Source organism: Leopardus geoffroyi, chromosome A3, assembly GCF_018350155.1.
Source record: "Leopardus geoffroyi isolate Oge1 chromosome A3, O.geoffroyi_Oge1_pat1.0, whole genome shotgun sequence".
Lineage (NCBI taxonomy): Eukaryota > Metazoa > Chordata > Mammalia > Carnivora > Felidae > Leopardus > Leopardus geoffroyi.
In genome coordinates this window covers 66,705,060-66,721,898 of record NC_059336.1, presented here as the reverse complement: position 1 = coordinate 66,721,898, position 16,839 = coordinate 66,705,060, and the positions used below count along the sequence as shown (strand labels likewise).

Genomic DNA, 16,839 nt, shown 5'->3' with positions numbered 1-16,839 from the left:
AATCACTATCTAATAATCTAGTGGTAAGCCCCTAGTAGATGACTATCTGTCTCTGTGATTTTGACTACTCTAAGTTCCTCATATAAATGGAATCAGGGGTGGCTAGGTCGGTTAAGCATCCAACTTCGGCTCAGGTCATGATCTTGCAGTCCAAGAGTTCGACCCCACATCGGGCTCTGTGCTGACAGCTGGAGCCTGCTTGGGATTCTGTGTCTCCCTCCCTCTCTGCCCCTCCCTGTTCTTTCTCTCTCTCAAAAATAAATAAACATTAAAAAAAAAAATGGAATCATATAGTATCTCTCTTTTTGTGACTAGCTTATTTCTCACTTACCACATAATGTCCTCAAGGTTCATTCATGTGGTGGCATGTTGTAGAATTTTCTTCCTTTTCAAGGCTGAATAACATTCCATTGTATGTATATACCACATTTTGCTTATCCATTCTTGTGTTGCTTCCAAGTTTTAGCTATAGCGAATAACGCTGCCTTGAATATGGGCATACCAACAGCTCTTCAAGATTTTACTTTCAGTTCTTCTGGGTACATACCTAGAAGTGGAATTGTTGGATCATATGGGAATTCTATTTCAATTTTTAAAGAGACTGCCATACTGTTTTTCCACAGTGGCTGTACCATTTTAGGTTCCCATCAACAGTACACAAGGGTTCCCATTTCAAGGAGTGAACTCTGACAAGTTTTTTTAAACGTCCGTTTAAATCTGAGAGGTTGGAGACCCAAATGGGCAAATTTGTAATGAGGGTAAGGTATATTACAGTGACCGCTTGGGTGCTTACCCTGTGCCAGAAACTTAAACATTTTACATTAATCTAATTTTCATATTATTCTAATCCTTACGATAAGCTTTTGAGATAACTATTACCTCCATTTTACAAATGAGGATAAAGATTAAATGACTCCTCCAAGGTCACACATCTAACAAAGTGGACCAACCAACACTTGCACCCAGGTCTGACTCCAAACGAGGACCCTTTATTCCACACTATCAAGGGACTTTGGGGGTGACTAATCCGACAGAATCTCGGAGAGGTGGTTTCTGAGAGACTTTTCTGGGAAAGGACCCCCTGGTAAAAAGGCGCATGGCAAGTCTAAACGAAGACCCTTTCGGATTAGTCTCGCAGCTAAGCAGCTGCATTTATCCTTACCTAGATTTTTATTGGTTTCGTGAAGGAGTAAAATGGAAAACGTGTGACCTCCACGAGGCCGAGAAGCTGAGCGCGGGGTACAGGTTTCCTGGGGTCTTTCAGCGTCATTCTTTATCTGCCTAAGGTGTTTTCGCCTACCCCTGCACAAGGGGCGGGAAAGTGTGTGTGTGAGTGTGGGAGAGAAGGATGGGTGGAGGAGGAAGGTTCTCCAGCCAAGCGCAAGGGAAGCGACTCTGCCGCCTGGCGCAGTTGCCAGGACAGCGCGGCCAGACCAGCAACGGCAGAAGCCGCACCGCGTCCCGGCGGCGGCTGCGAGCTCGAGTGACGCATTGCAGGTACGAACCAGCCAATCGGAGGCCGGCTCAACGATCGTCGGCCTACAAATCGCCATCACGATGCTCCTCCGCGCCGCAAAGTAGGGCCCTTCGAGCGCGACTCCACTGGCCTTTTAACGGGCTGGCTGGGGAGTGAAACCCACTCACGTCATTCGTTCGCCCGCTGCCCTTTATCTCTTGCCTCGTCGAGTAAATAACAATGGATAAAGGAGTCTTGAAAAGAGTTAGAGAGGAGGGGGTTGGCCGGGACTCGTTTGCGATGTTCCGTTATCTGGCATGCGGCGGAGGGATCTGGCGGAGGGAGGTGTTTATGAGGCGCTGGGGGCGGAGGAGGAGAATTAGTCCGAGTAGGGCGAGCGAGCTGAGTGGTTGTGTGGTCGCTTCTCGGAGACCGGTAGCGCTTGCAGCATGGTGAGTGCGTCGCTAAGCTGCCGACGCTTGGCCTGAGGGGGGGGGGGGGGGGCGAGGTTGAAGCGTATTTGTGAAAGAAAGGGAACTCTGCTCCCCCACACCCATCAGGAGTGGTCTTTGCCAGAGAGATGGCGCGAAAGAGACTGGGGGCACCGCGGCGGTTGCGTCGCAGGTGCTCCCCCATCCTTATCCTCCTTAGGGAGGTGTCCCCCGGCGAATTGGGGGCTGGGAGCATTGCCTACGAGGCAGCGAAGCTCCTCAGGGGCTTGGCTGGGTGAGGATCATAGATCCGGGTTGAGGGGTAGCCCAGCACATGGTGGAGGCGAGAGAGTGGAAGGGCGGGGGGTGGGGGGCAAAAGCCTCGGGTCTGGCATCCCGAAAGGTCAGTCCTGGGGTTGGATTCAAAAGCCCAACGGACGGTTAGTGCTGGCGCCAGGAAGCGCCTTTGTCCGCTTGCGGCCGCCATGCGCCGAGGGGGCGGGAGGGAGCGCGAGGCCCGGGGTGAGCGCCAGCGCCGCCGTTAGCCCGCATCCCCCGCGTGCCGGTGGAGGGGGGGTGCCGGGGGCCGCGCGAGTGGGCGCGGCGCGCTGTGTGGGCTGAGCCGGAGCCGCGCGGGGAGCGGCCGGGGGGCGGGGCGGCGGGGCCGTGGCCGCCGCCCGCTTGACTCGGCTTGCGCCCCAGCTGCTGCGCTGGCACCTGCAGGGCTGCGGAGGTATCGGCCCGCGGCGCTGCGGGGCCCGCCGGATGGGGATGGGTGGGGGAGGGCGGCCTCGGCAGTTTCCCATCACCCTCTGGTGGCGAGAAGGAAGCTCGTTGAATCCTGATCTTTCCGCTCCATTTGGGCTCTGGGCCTTTTCCACCACCCTTGGCTGGACAATTGAAAACAAATTTTTTTTCTTCTAAGTGGCTTTGTCATTGAAATGAGCTGCATACCTGAAGTCTGTCGCATCCTTACAGTGCGCGTCTTCTTGTTAGAGAAAGTCATCAGCTCCAGCTTGGATCTGAAAGGCGTTTCCTGTTCACCTACGGAAAGCAAGCTTTGGGGTGACTGCGGTTCTGTTTAAAGTCTCTTTTATCCTCCCGCAGTAGTTGGAAAGAGCCAGTGTCTATATCCTATTCTTGAGTACTCACGTGCACTCCTAATGTCAAAGAACCACATGCACAGAATTGCCCCCGCTCCCACCCCCTTGAAAATGAGTCGTATTTCCTTACAGAAATTGCCAGACCATCTTAACGTGCAGTTCAATTAGTTTATTCAGTAATGGGTATCAAGTACGGTAGTGATAACAAGAATATACCGAGGGCGGGGGGAGCAGGGAAGTTTAAAAGTATTTTCCCGTCACCTGAGACCGGAACTCCTGGTTTTTTCCTGTTTAAAAAAAAAAAAAATCTAATGAGGGCGGTAATTTGCAATACCTATTTTGTGTTAACGTCTGCCAAGTGGTTACAGCGATGGGTGTGTCCAGAAGGCAAGGTGACATCTTAAGCAGGAGTTGGGAATTCTTGCCAACTGAAACCTCCAGCCTGTATGGGTGTGGGGCGAGGAGTTCGCCTTGGATAAACGAGTGATTATTTAAGTTTGATGCACTGGTTCTGTTGTGATTATTTTAAATTATTCCGGATTTGAATATACTAGTTGAATTTACTCTTCTAGGTGAAACAAGGTGTACATTATATGCATGTAATCAAGATTCTAAATTGTGGGGTAAATTTTTAAAAATGTTTTCAAATGAATGGTAAAGTTTTTTCCTAATCAGTCTAATCATTGAATCGGGAGCTCGAATAGATTTTCTTGGTAATGCATGCAGTTTGTTATGTATGTACGCTTTCATGGTCCTATGCCAGGGATAAGCTTTTGTAGTTCCTGTTTACACTACTGATGCGTTCGATTGACAGTCATTGTTATGTAAAATTAATTAGGAAGTTGTCTTAAGGTAACTTCATAATTCTAAAACCTGGAGATTTAAAATTAGGACTCTTATCAACTTATAGAATAAAAATTTGTGTGGAAGCGGAATAAGATTGCTCCCATAGTTCTTGGGTTTATATGTAGTTGATACATGCTCATTGAAAGGGCGGGGGATTGCTTTAAGACGACTTGGGGCCCAACTGATAAGTAAAAGATGTGAAGAGGTAGAAAGTTTTTGTGCTTGTTTAAATAATCATTATTGCATCAATATGCAAGGGCATCTCTGTTAAACTGAGGAAATCCACTATGGCCTTGTTAAAATATATAGAAGTTTCTAGATTTAGTTATAATGAATCAAATTAGACCTTTAGTAAAGACCCTAATTTCTGTGAAATAATTTGTTCTAGTGGTTTCTTTATATGATGCTACATAGTACTGTTCTGTCAGAATTATATGTTTACTAACATAATTTAAAGACTATTTTGATATAGGTAAAATAAATACCCTGACTTCTGAAATGTAGAAAAAACTTAGTAAGCCTTTGTTGTATCTAAGTAAAACTTGGAATTAAGAGGAATGAATGAAAGCTAGAAGTTTGTGTTCCGTTTTAAGCCTATGGATTCGTCTATTTATTCAAATAAGAGTTTTGGATTATTTTTAAACTGCCATTCACTAGATAAGTTCCAAGAGTATCCATGTCTACTTTTGAATGCCACTTAGGAAATGTTTAGTAGGTACATAAAAAACATTCACTTTTCAGGTCACACATTAGTCTAGATTAGTGTTTCTCAATGTTTACAAATCACCTGTGGTTCTTCAAAATGCAGATTGTACTTCAGTAGGTCTGATGTGGAACCTGAGAGCGTGCTATGCCTGGAAGCTTTCTCTGTAGTGACCAGAACAGTAGAAATTCTATCAATTGTAGAAATAAAGGAGTAAGAACTAGTCATCTCTCTAGTGGATTGTTCTTCACTTTACTGAGATAAACACACATGTTAATGAACTTGAGTTTTCCCAAAAGTATAATTCTTCTCGTTCTTCTAAGAAAGAAGTCTATGTCTCCATAGACAGAAATAAGAACCAGATTTATTTGCATGTAGTTGGAAAAGGCTTACAAATTAGAGTGTTAGGGAGTCGTGTATTTTTGCTTTTAGTAGGCCTTAATCTGAATGTTGCGGATAAAGTTTATTTTACAAGCTTGAAGTCTGGTTTAGTAGTAAATACAAAAATTTCTTTAAGTTTCTTGAAACAATGCAAGCAAAATCCAGGAGCACTTTGAAGGCTGAGTAACAAAATGTAATGGCCCCATGCCATCTTGTCATCTTTCTACCTCTAAGAAAACACATTCTTAGAAAAATTCACAAATAAGCTTTAAGGAATAAACTATCAAACAGAATGCCGAGTTACAATATAGTGCTTTTAATTGTAAATGGATGGGAAAAGTAAAATTAAGAAAAAAACTTCCATGTGGCAATAATACATTTTGAACTTAACTTTGTAGAAAGGATAAATTTTAAATAGATATCCATATTACATGACGAGAAGCACACGTGCTTATGTATATTTTGATCCTCCAAAGTATTTCATAAGAAGTAATCTGGTAATATAGAGTGGAGTTAAGATGACTGGTATAAAAGACAAAGTATAGCCGGACCAAAATAGACTTCAAAATACCTGCATATGATACAGTCTGTGAGATCTTTAATGAGGGCCCTGCTACTGTCTGTAACGAGATGACGATGCCATGCATGTCTGTCTGTGTGGAAGTTGACTATAGTCAGGTTCATATTTAACATTGTAGGTTTTTCGATAAGTTAACATAAATAAAATAATTATCATTGAATTCTTGGGGCTGGCCCTTCACATAGTTTCTTACTGTGCACCATAACCTTGTAAGGTAGGTATTGTACAGATGAAATTGACTATGAGCAGTTGAGTAACCTGTCCAAGGTCACATGGCTATTAAGTGGCAAAGCTCTAGGATATTAGTCCAATGACTCAAAACACCATCCTTTTTTGTCTACTCTGCCCTTTCTTCATAAATGATAGAAATCCTGCAAAATGGGATCGGATTAGAAGTAAATCCTTTATAGTCTCTAACAAAGTAAACACCAAGTCAGTGGATTTACTGTGTTTTAAGTCTTACTCCATAGGGAAAACAACATAGGACTGATTTTATATCAGATACTTGGTGGAAGATTGGGATTTGGAAGGATAAAAGTTGGGGTTTTTTTCAACTTCTGCATTTGAGCTTAATTATTGCCTCTTCAATTTTAAGATACCAGACCTTTGGCTTTTTTTCTTTTTTTAAATAGAAACCAGTTGAGTTTGCTTTGAGGTCAAATGAAAATTGTTGAGCAGGGAGAGAAACTTTCAAGCTTTCTGGGTCCTTCCCACATTTTGTCATGCTGTCCACTAGAAAAAATGTGATGCTATTATTCTATATCAAGGTATTTTTTTCCAGAGCTGTGTTCCTTTAAAAGAGTGAAACCAGGCAGTGTTTATTCTTTCATACCAGTAAAAGAATGGATTAATCACAGAATGCTTGGTTTCATATGGGTAAGGATATTAGAAGGTAGTTTCTTGTTCTGGCTTCTCAGTACCACATGGGTTGTTTCATGGGTTTATGTACTAGTAAGTGGTGAAATGTTCGAGGATGAAGGCCACATGAAGCACAAGAAGCCTTGGTATTTTTTAGATATGTTTATAAATTATGGTACTCTGCATTTAAAACTTAGAGGTATTGAGTATGTCTTAACACCTTTTGTTTAATTCTGACTTTACTAGGTACTAATTTTGTACTCCTCCCAGAAATTTAACCTGAACCTCTTTTCCTGTCTGTATGATAAAGAATGATACCAATACAGAGTTATGAAGATTGAATAAAAACCATGTATATAATGGACTTTAGCAAATGCCTGGGCATTTTTTTTTTTTTTTTTTTTAAGCAAAAATAAGTAACTCCTCTCAGTGTTTAAAAAAAAAAATCACAAACCTTAGGTTCACTTTGGGGTTTTGAAAGTCAAGAGAAAATGGATAGCTGGATTTAACATTTAGTAAATAATGTAGTTCGAGTGGTTAGAATCCTGGATTCCCTGCAGTTGCCTGGCAGGTGAGGAGAAGTAAAAACTGGTAGCTTTCCTGTTGCCTCAACTAGGACATCTTGGAGTTTTATCTTTATAATAGATGGGATTTTCACTTAGTATTTTTTTTTTTTTTTTAAGGTTTGGAAAATCCTTTTCATGTCCAAATGATGTATTTAACCTTTTATAGGGATAACTTTGAATGTAGTCCTTGGACATTATTTTTGGTTCAGTGGACATTTCTTCTAATAGTGGTTTTCATCTAACAGAGGAGGTGAGCTTAAGTTTAGGTATCCTAATTTTGAGAAAGGAAATAATGTTTTTGTTGGATTCTATCCTTGCTTTAGAAGAATAACAACTCCATTTAAACTCTCTAGTATTCTAGTATGCCAAATTGCTTTTTTTTTCCCCCTCAGTTTTTGTGAAATTTGGACTTCAATATGTATTCTGAAATAATAGCTTGGTTTAAATATTAAACTTGGTCAAGACACTTTCATTTTTCACATGCATTTTCTCTCTCTCTCTTTGTTGCTCATACTAAGGAATGTTAGACTAAATGCAGTTTATGGTACAAGGTGAAACTTGAAAGTTTTAAAACTTGTTTCTTAATTTAACTGCTAATCTGTATACTCTGAAGTCACTTACCTATCTCTGTGATCTCTTTGTAGGCTGACCAACTGACTGAAGAGCAGATTGCAGGTAAGAAATAATAAATTGTACCCATTAGATTTCATTATAAAGTGAATAGCCAACCTCAAAATAAGTTACTTGTATGAAAGAATTCACTTTGGGGGTGCCTGGGTGGCTCAGTCGGTTAAATGTATGATTTCGGCCCAGGTCATGATCTCACAGTTCGTGAGTTCAAGCCCCTTATCGGGCTGTCCACTCTTAGCACAGAGTGCGCTTTGGATCTTCAGTCCCTCTCTGTGTCTGCCCCTGCCCCGCTCGCATTCTTTCTCCTCTCTCTCAAAAATGAAGTAAAACGTTAAAAAAAATTATCACACACACACACACTCACTTTGCTTTGCTCTATGCAGTAGATAGTAACAAATGAGTGTAATGTAACATAGTAATTGAATCTGCTTTGTCAAATGAGAAGGTACGCTTGCCTGTGAAATATGTATGGAGCTAACCGTAAATAAAGGCAGGTTTTTGGGGCACCTGGTTGGCTTAGTCGGCTGAGTCTGAGACTTGGACTCCGGTCATGACCTCACAGCTGGTGAATTCGAGCCCCGCATCAGGCTCACTTTGGGTCAGCCCACTTTGGGTCCTCTGTCCCCCATCTCTTTCTGCTCCTTTTCCACCTAGTGCTTTCTCGCTCAAAAATAAACATTAAAAAAAAAATTTTTTTTAAGGCAAGTTTTTTGGCTATGTGGGTATATACTTTGGAGCTTGGTGGTGGTGGTCTTTGTTTTTCTTGAAGATTATCTTTCAGACATGAATTCTGGGTAGTTTTTAACACTGCCAACTCCAAACTACTCTTCACAAGAAGAAAAGAGCCAAGTAGTAATTAATAGGTAACTTGAAATGTTGAATCAGGATGGGAACATTGAATTTACCCCAATTTAAAGCAGCTAATATTTTAACCTTAGAATTGCACATGGGATCAATCTGAGATAACCATTATCTCTAGAGAAAGACTTAAATCCAAAAGTTAATCATTCTGTTTTACAAATGTGTAATAAGTTGAATTTTGTCTTAAAGAACAGTAACAGCTATTGAAATGAGCTTTTAAATCTTGCTATGGCAATAAGTGAAATTGTTACGTGAAACTTGTCATGTTGTCTTTATGTGATAACATTAAATGTTGGTACTTTTGATTTTATTCTAACACTTTGTGATGGCTGATTAACATCAAAATGTTGGACAAACTAGCAAAAGATTTTTTTTTCTTTTTAATTCATTGTAGTGTTAAAATGCTTTTCAAACTCTTCCTTTACTTTCTTCAGACTTTTATTAACACAAGTATCAAGCAGTTTTAACTACCAGTTTTCCTGGTAGGCAGGAAGTTTGAAGTGTTCCAAATCGCTAAAGCATTTTTTTTTTTTTTTAATGCTAGAGAAAACTGAGAAGCCCAGTTGGAACTCCACTATATATCCCATTTAAAGTAAGCCCCCACCAATGTAAACACAAATTTGGAGGACCCAGAAATCACTAGTCTCCTCAAACGTTAATCACAAATACTATTTCATAGGACTGTGTAGAGTAGAAAGCTCCTTAGCATTAAGGACCAAATATATAAGTAAGTTTTATTTTTACTTATTGTGTGAATTTGACTTAAATCTGAGAATTGCTTTCTGGGATTGATAAATTGCATGTACTGAGTGCTGAAGCAGTCAAGCAGAGCTTTGGAAATAGTTTCTTTGTTCATTTATATTATTTTAAATGTGTCCGTGAAATGTAAATTACTCTAAAGTAGTGTTGTTTTTAATAATGTCTCCTTTAGGATCTGAAGGGCTAATTAATATTTCCGGTCTTAAATTCTTCTCTAATACATTTACCTCCCTGTCTGCCTTTCATTTCTTGGTATTCCTAGTCAGATAGTTATTCCTGCTGTATATAACACAGCATGTTCACTTTAAAATGTATCATTTAAGGTATCTGTCACATACCTAGTGCTCATTATTGCCCTCCCAACCACACATACAACTAATTATCAAAACAAAATACTTTGTTTCTATTAAATAGATGAGGATCAGTCTTCAAAGACTGATAGCATTTTCATAAAGAATTCTAGCAGTAGTTCACTGGAGCATTCACTTTAGGATAAATGTGGTCTTTTCATTGACTTTCATCATATAATTAAATTTCCAGTGGGGATGGGAGAAAATCTATTTTATATTTTAGATTCTGTTCCTACCCTGCATTTTCCTAGGCTTTTATTTATTTTTATTGTTCTGTTTGTTTGTTTATTTTGAGAGAGAGTGAAAACAAGCAGGGGATGGGCAGGGAGGGAGGGAGAGAATCCCAGTCAGGCTCCACACTATCATGACAGCACAGAGCCCGATGTGGGGGTCGAACTAAACCACGAGATCATGACCTGAGCTGAAATCAAGAGTCAGGCGCTTAACCAGCTCAGCCACCCAGGTGCCCCTTCCTAGGCTTTTAAAACCATTCCTTGGACCCCAGGTTTAGTGAACCTTTAGAGAAGCCAATGCTTTTATTCTACTAAAATAAAACCCTGTGAGATCAGGGACCTTTTTGTTGCCTCTTGTATCCCCTGTGCCTCCCACATAGTAAGGACTGAAGAATGGATACACTTTAAACATGTTCCAGAACACCATCTACTGTATCCTAAGAGTTATTCTGCTTCCTTCGAAAATCCCTTCCTCCTAATTTGATTGTTTTAATGTCCACCTTTGAGGTGGAGGCAAATTATTTTCTTTATCCTGATAAATTGTAATCACTGGGAGCTAGTAACATTTTAGAGTCCTTATCAAAAAATGAAATGTTAACAAGCTTAATAAATAAATCAACATTGAATATACTAAGGTACTTTTTAAGCTATTTTTATCTCCATATGATAACCATTACTACTTCAGATTTGTTTAGAAATTCTAACAGCAAATAACTTAATGTAGAAAAAGCATGTTTGTTTAGGTGAAGTTACTGGAATTGTTCACATTACCTAGTCTTAAAAGGCAATCCAGAAGAGTCCAGTGTGACCTTACTAACAAGTTAATTTTGTTGAATGACCCTGCCGTGATGTCAGTTGTTGGTGTTTGACATTTAGGGGACTAATAAGAAAAACCTAACAAGAATTTTTCTTTTTTGAAGTTCCAGTGTAGGGGTAAAACTTACTTGATAAAAATAATAATCTTAGTTTACGTAGTGCCAACAAAAGTCTGATACATGCCCTTTGTGAGATTATTAAGTTCAGAATTTTCTAAATACTTGGAAGTTGGTAAACAGGCATTTGATTTAAGTCATTCATGGGAATTTCTGTTTAGAATGGTGTACATCTATACATAAAGATAATTTTGATAATTTTCTTGTGACTTAAGTTATTAGATGATAGATGCCATGTGTTCAAACCCTAGTAGTTTATGCATTTCTAGTCAGTATTTCTATGTCCTGCTTGGGGCAGGGGGGACAACCTGAGTAAAATGGAAATGTCTTCAAATTCTACTACTTGTGGGATTTATTGATCTGTTTTTGTCATTGAGTCAATCTAGTTAATCTATTGTATGCTAATTTTGTAAAAATCAATTCTTTGCCAGTAAGATTCTGAAACAAGGGGAGTTTGTCTGAAAACAAACAATATTAAATGGAATGGAATTGTCTTGTTACTGAATGTAGTAAATTACCCAACTAGTCAGTGATAACTTGGTCTAAAGCTAAACAGTTAAGAAATTTTAAGCAGAAGAAGGTAATGTGGTAATCTAAAAAAGTAGTAATAGCACGAGATAGTTGTGTGGGTAATTTTATTTTATTTTTTTTTTTAGTATTTATTTTTGAGAGAGAGAGAGTGAACCCAGCGGGGGAGGGGCATAGAGAGAGGGAGACACATAATCTGAAGCAGGCTCCAGGCTCTGAGCTGTCAGCGCAGAGCCTAATGGGGGGGGGGGGGGGGGCTAGAACTCCTGATCTGTGAGACCACGACCTGAGCCCAAGTTTGATGCTTAACCCACTGAGCCACCCAGGTGCCTCTGTGGGTAATTTTAAATAAAGAATCCAGTTAGAAGGCTGTTGTAATGGTCTAAGCAAAAGATGACAGGGCCATGAAACAAGATAATGTCTTGTAGAGATGTAAAAGGAATGAAGCAGTGTTTAGAGGGAAAGAGTTAAAAATGTCTTCTGCTTGCATTCCTAGGGTTGCTGGGGAATATAGAATTCTTTTTTGTAAGTCTTACTTGGGGTCAGCCAGGGGCGATGTCTTTTAGGAAGTCCAAAATAAAGGTACTATAGGGTGGGAGGGATACATTCTAAGAACCAAGTGGATGCCTGAAACCACTGACAGTACCAAACTCTAGTTTTTCCTATGCACACATACCTATGATACAGTTTAATTTATAAATTAGGTGCAGTAAAAGATGAACAACAGTAACAATAATAACAATATGCTGTAATATAGGTGCAGTAAAAGATGAACAACAGTAACAATAATAACAATATGCTGTAATATAAGTTAACATGAGTGTGGTCTCTCATATAGCGTATTCACCCTTCTTATGATGATGTAAGATAATAAAATTCTTGTGTGATGATATGAAGTGTAGTGAATGAGGTAGGCATTGTGATGTAGTGTGTTAGGCTGCTATTGACTTGACAGTATGCCAAAAAGATCACCTGTTTCTGGACTGCAGTTGGTGTTGGTAACTGAAACAACAGTGAAACTGTGGGTGGGGGAACTACTGTATTATGTTAAGGAGAGAGACCAGTAGGCTAAAGAAGTCTTCATTATAAGTGGGCATCAATGAAATGGCCAGAGAGAAGAAAAGGGATAAGAAGATTGGTCATATCTACATGTGAGAGAGATAAATGGGAGCAAGAGCCTTTGACAGTGTAAGGTAGGAAGTAAACTGAAGTACTGTTGTGAAAGCCAAGAGAAGTTTAGAATTTTTTCAGTGTTTTGGATGCTGCAGGAAAATGAGATCATCTTTTTCTTGACACTTGTCAGACATAGCTCTGAGTGCTTTATGCTTATCAATTAAATTCATAAACTTAGTAAGTAGGTTCACTTATTCCTGTTTAACAAAAAGGAGGAAGCTGAGGTAGTAACTTAACTTGCCTAAGGTTACATTACTAGTAAGTAGCAGAGCTGATATTATTTAACCCAAGTGGTTGAGTTCCAAAGTCTGCTTTTTAGTTTCTATGCTATATGGCCTCACATACTTAAGCACAGTTGTTCGATTGGGCAACTAGATCGTTATTGGTAGACTTGGCATTTTCAACTGATCAGTGGAGCTGGAAGTAATTGTAATAGTGGATTCGTAGAAGAAATGTGAGTGATGGTGCTTCCCAAGATTGGGGGAAGATAAGGGCAGGCACCTAAGAGAAAATACAGGGTTTGAATTTAGTTTTATTTATTTATTTGTTTTTAATGTTTATTTATTTTTGAGACAGAGAGAGACAGAGCATGAACGGGGGAGGGTCAGAGAGAGAGGGAGAGACAGAATCTGAAACAGGCTCCAGGCTCTGAGCAGTCAGCACAGAGCCCGATGGCGGGGCTTGAACCCACGGACTGCAAGATCATGACCTGAGCCGAAGTCGGACGCTCAACCGACTGAGCCACCCAGGCGCCCCTGAATTTAGTTTTAAACTTAAGACACATGATATATGTTAATGGTTATATCAGTGGAAGAGTAGTTGAGACCAGTGAAGAGATTATGATGGATTGAAACTGGGAGGAGTAGGACATGGGATTATATAAGAGGGAAGCACACTATTTCTTAAAACATGTCAGGTACACATTTTCAAATGGATAGATATTTTGAGGGAACTTAGCGCTGTGAAATTTGGAACTGCTTTTGGATTTGCATGCTGATGGGGTCTGATACCTTTTTAAAAAGTACCCTACCGGAAAATACTGGTTTTGTTACTAGCTCATTTATATGATCTTGCATTACCAAATTTAATCTCTGCTTTAGTTTATAAAATAAATGATGAAGCCAGGTATTCTGGACTGTTGTTCCAACAGCTTTCTATGTAATCCAGTGGTGAGTTAAAAGGAACATAATTTCACAAGACATCTTAAAGATCTAAGATAATATATTTCACTATATTAAAAGTTTGGGATATTATATATACATATATAAATTTTTTTTTTTAATGTTTATTTTTGAGAGAGAGGGAGACAGTTTTCCGAAGCAGGCTTTGCCCTGATAGCAGACAGCCTGATGGGCCCGAACTCATGAATCCGTGAGACAATCTAATTGACTGAGCCAACCAGGCACCCTTGGGATTTTATATTCTAAATAAAGGTCTAAATTATCTTTGTTCTTAGTAACACAATACTTAGCTAAAACTAACCATTCATATCTTGATCATCCTATTGTTAGTATCATTATAGATTATTTGGTGATAGTTCCTTAAATCTCAGAAAAGGAAACTAGCCTATTGCATATTGTTCTGAAGTTTAAAGTTTTTTTTGTTCTTAAATTAGTAGGTTCTTAAATAGGCTTAATTTTAACTTTTGAGGATTACTTCAGACAGAATGCATATAGTTGCTCTATGGAAACACATGCTAGCTACCATAGTCTTATTTTTCTATTTGGAGCTTCAGTAGAAAAGAGAAGCTTTGATTCTTTCAATCCAGAATAATTTTGACTCTTATCTGTTCTTGATATTGGAGCACTCTCTGTAAGATTTTAGGTGAAAAAAATTGCTGATAGGTCAATATCAACAACATATTGGTATGATTAGCTAAAGATGTTTGAAATATCACAGGGTCTTCTTACCTAATTCTTTAGGAATCAAAAGCTGATTTCAGGTGCTACCTCCATATATATCTTTGCTTTTAAGAATTGATTAATTGATTTCATTTAGGAGGTTACTTTTTATTGTTGTTAATTTGTACATTTGGATTGGTCTCTCTTTAAAACAGAATTCAAAGAAGCTTTTTCACTATTTGACAAGGATGGTGATGGAACTATAACAACAAAGGAATTGGGAACTGTAATGAGATCTCTTGGGCAGAATCCCACAGAAGCAGAGTTACAGGACATGATTAATGAAGTAGATGCTGATGGTAAATTTTTTTAAATTGGGGGTTTATTTGGGGAGGGGGAGTCAAAGAGGGTTATTTAAATCCTATTGTAATATTTCAACTAAACAAACCATTTCAGGAAATGGCACAATTGACTTCCCGGAATTTCTGACAATGATGGCAAGAAAAATGAAAGATACAGACAGTGAAGAAGAAATTAGAGAAGCATTCCGTGTGTTTGATAAGGTAGGTATTCAAGGATTGGATTTGTTAAATTTTGAGGATGACTCTTGGCAAGAAGGCATCACTTGACTTTGGAAGTAAGAAATGGTGATTTCAGTGTAGGCTATCCTGCTTTGTCCTCTGTGACCTTTAATTTATAGTTCAACTGTAGATTGTTTTTAGTTGGTATATATTTCTAAAGTGTATTTTTTTCCCTATGAGTCTGTAATTTTACTTATTTTACTAAATTTTTTCTAGGATGGCAACGGCTATATTAGTGCAGCAGAGCTTCGCCATGTGATGACAAACCTGGGAGAGAAGTTAACAGATGAGGAGGTTGATGAAATGATCAGGGAAGCAGATATTGATGGTGATGGTCAAGTAAACTATGAAGGTAAGTCTTTCACTACCTCCTTCTGCACTTTGATTTTAAGTTATAGGTGTTTATTAGGTATCTGATAGGTCAAAATTAGGGACCTCCCCCCCTCATAAAGATGATAAAATGGGTTTTTATATTTATAAACCTTTAGCTCTTCAGAGTGTTTTCTATAGATTAGGCAAAAATCGTCACCTGAGAACTTTTTTAGAACGGTTTACTATTGGTCCTATTCATATACCTAGTATCTCTACATTTTAACAAGATTGCTGGGCAATTTCATATGCACATTAAAGTTTGAGAAGCACTGTACTGCAGACTGCTGAATTGATCTTTGTATAATGATTGTAGAACAGTTTGAAAATCTTTAAAATTATTTCAGGATCCTCAAAATGAAATTAAGGTGACTTTCCTTCATTGGATTTATTTTTCCTCTAATTCGCTTTAGTATAAAACTGTTTACTTATGCTTCCATTCAAAATTACCATGTTATACCAAACTTAAGAGCAAGAATGCTTCTATTTACAATAGCTTATTAAAAGCATTAATTTGGTTTATTGGTTAATGATCCTTAGTAATTTTAGTTTATGGAGTTCCAGCCTTGACAGTCTAAGTAAACTAGCTTTCCTCTGTACCATACGGTATTTTTGAGGAAAGAAAGGGGAAATGGAGACTGCTCAGATATTGAGTAATAAGATTGGTTTTGTCAGTCTTTTGCCATTGACACTTTTTGTGTGCTTCTTCTTTTTCAGAGTTTGTACAAATGATGACAGCAAAGTGAAGACATTGTACAGAATGTGTTAAATTTCTTGTACAAAATTGTTTATTTGCCTTTTCTTTGTTTGTAACTTATCTGTAAAAGGTTTCCCCCTGCTGTCAAAAAATATGCATGTATAGTAATTAGGACTTATTCCTCCATGTTTTCTTCCCTTATCTTACTGTCATTGTCCTGAAACCTTATTTTAGAAAAATGAACAAGTAACATGTTGCATGTGGCTTACTCTGGATATATCTAAGCCCTTCTGCACATCTAAACTTAGATGGAGTTGGTCAAACGAGGGAACATCTGGGTTATGCCTTTTTTTTAAGTAGTTTTCTTTAGGAATTGTCAGCATGTTGTTGTTGAAGTGTGGAGTTGTAACTCTGCGTGGACTATGGACAGTCAACAATATGTACTTAAAAGTTGCACTATTGCAAAACGGGTGTATTATCCAGGTACTCGTACACTATTTTTTTGTACTGCTGGTCCTGTACCAGAAACATTTTCTTTTATTGTTAACTTGCTTTTTAAACTTTGTTTAGCCACTTAAAGAAAATCTGCTTATGGCACAATTTGCCTCAAATCCATTCCAAGTTGTATATTTGTTTTCCAATAAAAAAATTACAATTTACCCAACTGTTGCTCTGAATCTGAGTCATTTAATTAACTTGAGGTCAATTTTGAGAATCAAGTGGGGTGGTTTTTACTTAGTATAATTTAGATGTTTTTATTTGCTTGTTTTTACTCTCTAGATTGTGTTTAGTTTTGCAATTATGATACTTCCTTCAAAAGGTTTAAGTGAAAGATTAAAAAACTTTTTGTAAGTGTATGTAACATGGGAACTGTCATAATGTAGGTGTTTAGTGTTTCCTTACTTTTCAACTTTGGCATATCCACTTGTCCGTATTAACTTCATCCATGCAATGATTTTTT

The 16,839-nt window shown here is 38.7% G+C and overlaps 1 protein-coding gene and 1 long non-coding RNA gene across 2 annotated transcripts; one reads left to right on the top strand and one right to left on the bottom strand.

Annotated features, from left to right (window-relative positions):
• Positions 1–367: 367 nt before the first annotated feature.
• Positions 368–2,941, bottom strand: LOC123580753. The gene is made up of 3 exons (XR_006703444.1): positions 2,842–2,941; positions 1,163–1,940; positions 368–547 (listed from the first exon to the last, which is right to left on the bottom strand). It is a non-coding gene; the product is annotated as an uncharacterized LOC123580753 (long non-coding RNA).
• Positions 1,818–16,542, top strand: CALM2 (calmodulin 2). The gene is made up of 6 exons (XM_045445965.1): positions 1,818–1,908; positions 7,569–7,599; positions 14,447–14,590; positions 14,688–14,794; positions 15,029–15,164; positions 15,899–16,542. Exons 1-6 carry the CDS (start codon positions 1,906–1,908, stop codon positions 15,925–15,927), a joined length of 450 nt encoding a protein of 149 aa, XP_045301921.1. The 5' UTR covers positions 1,818–1,905; the 3' UTR covers positions 15,928–16,542.
• The last annotated feature ends 297 nt before the right edge of the window (positions 16,543–16,839 follow it).

Coding starts and splice junctions, on each gene's coding strand:
- CALM2 (XM_045445965.1), top strand. Junction 7,600..14,446: donor GACTGAAGAGCAGATTGCAG/GTAAGAAATAAT, acceptor TCTTTAAAACAG/AATTCAAAGAAGCTTTTTCA. Junction 15,165..15,898: donor TGGTCAAGTAAACTATGAAG/GTAAGTCTTTCA, acceptor CTTCTTTTTCAG/AGTTTGTACAAATGATGACA.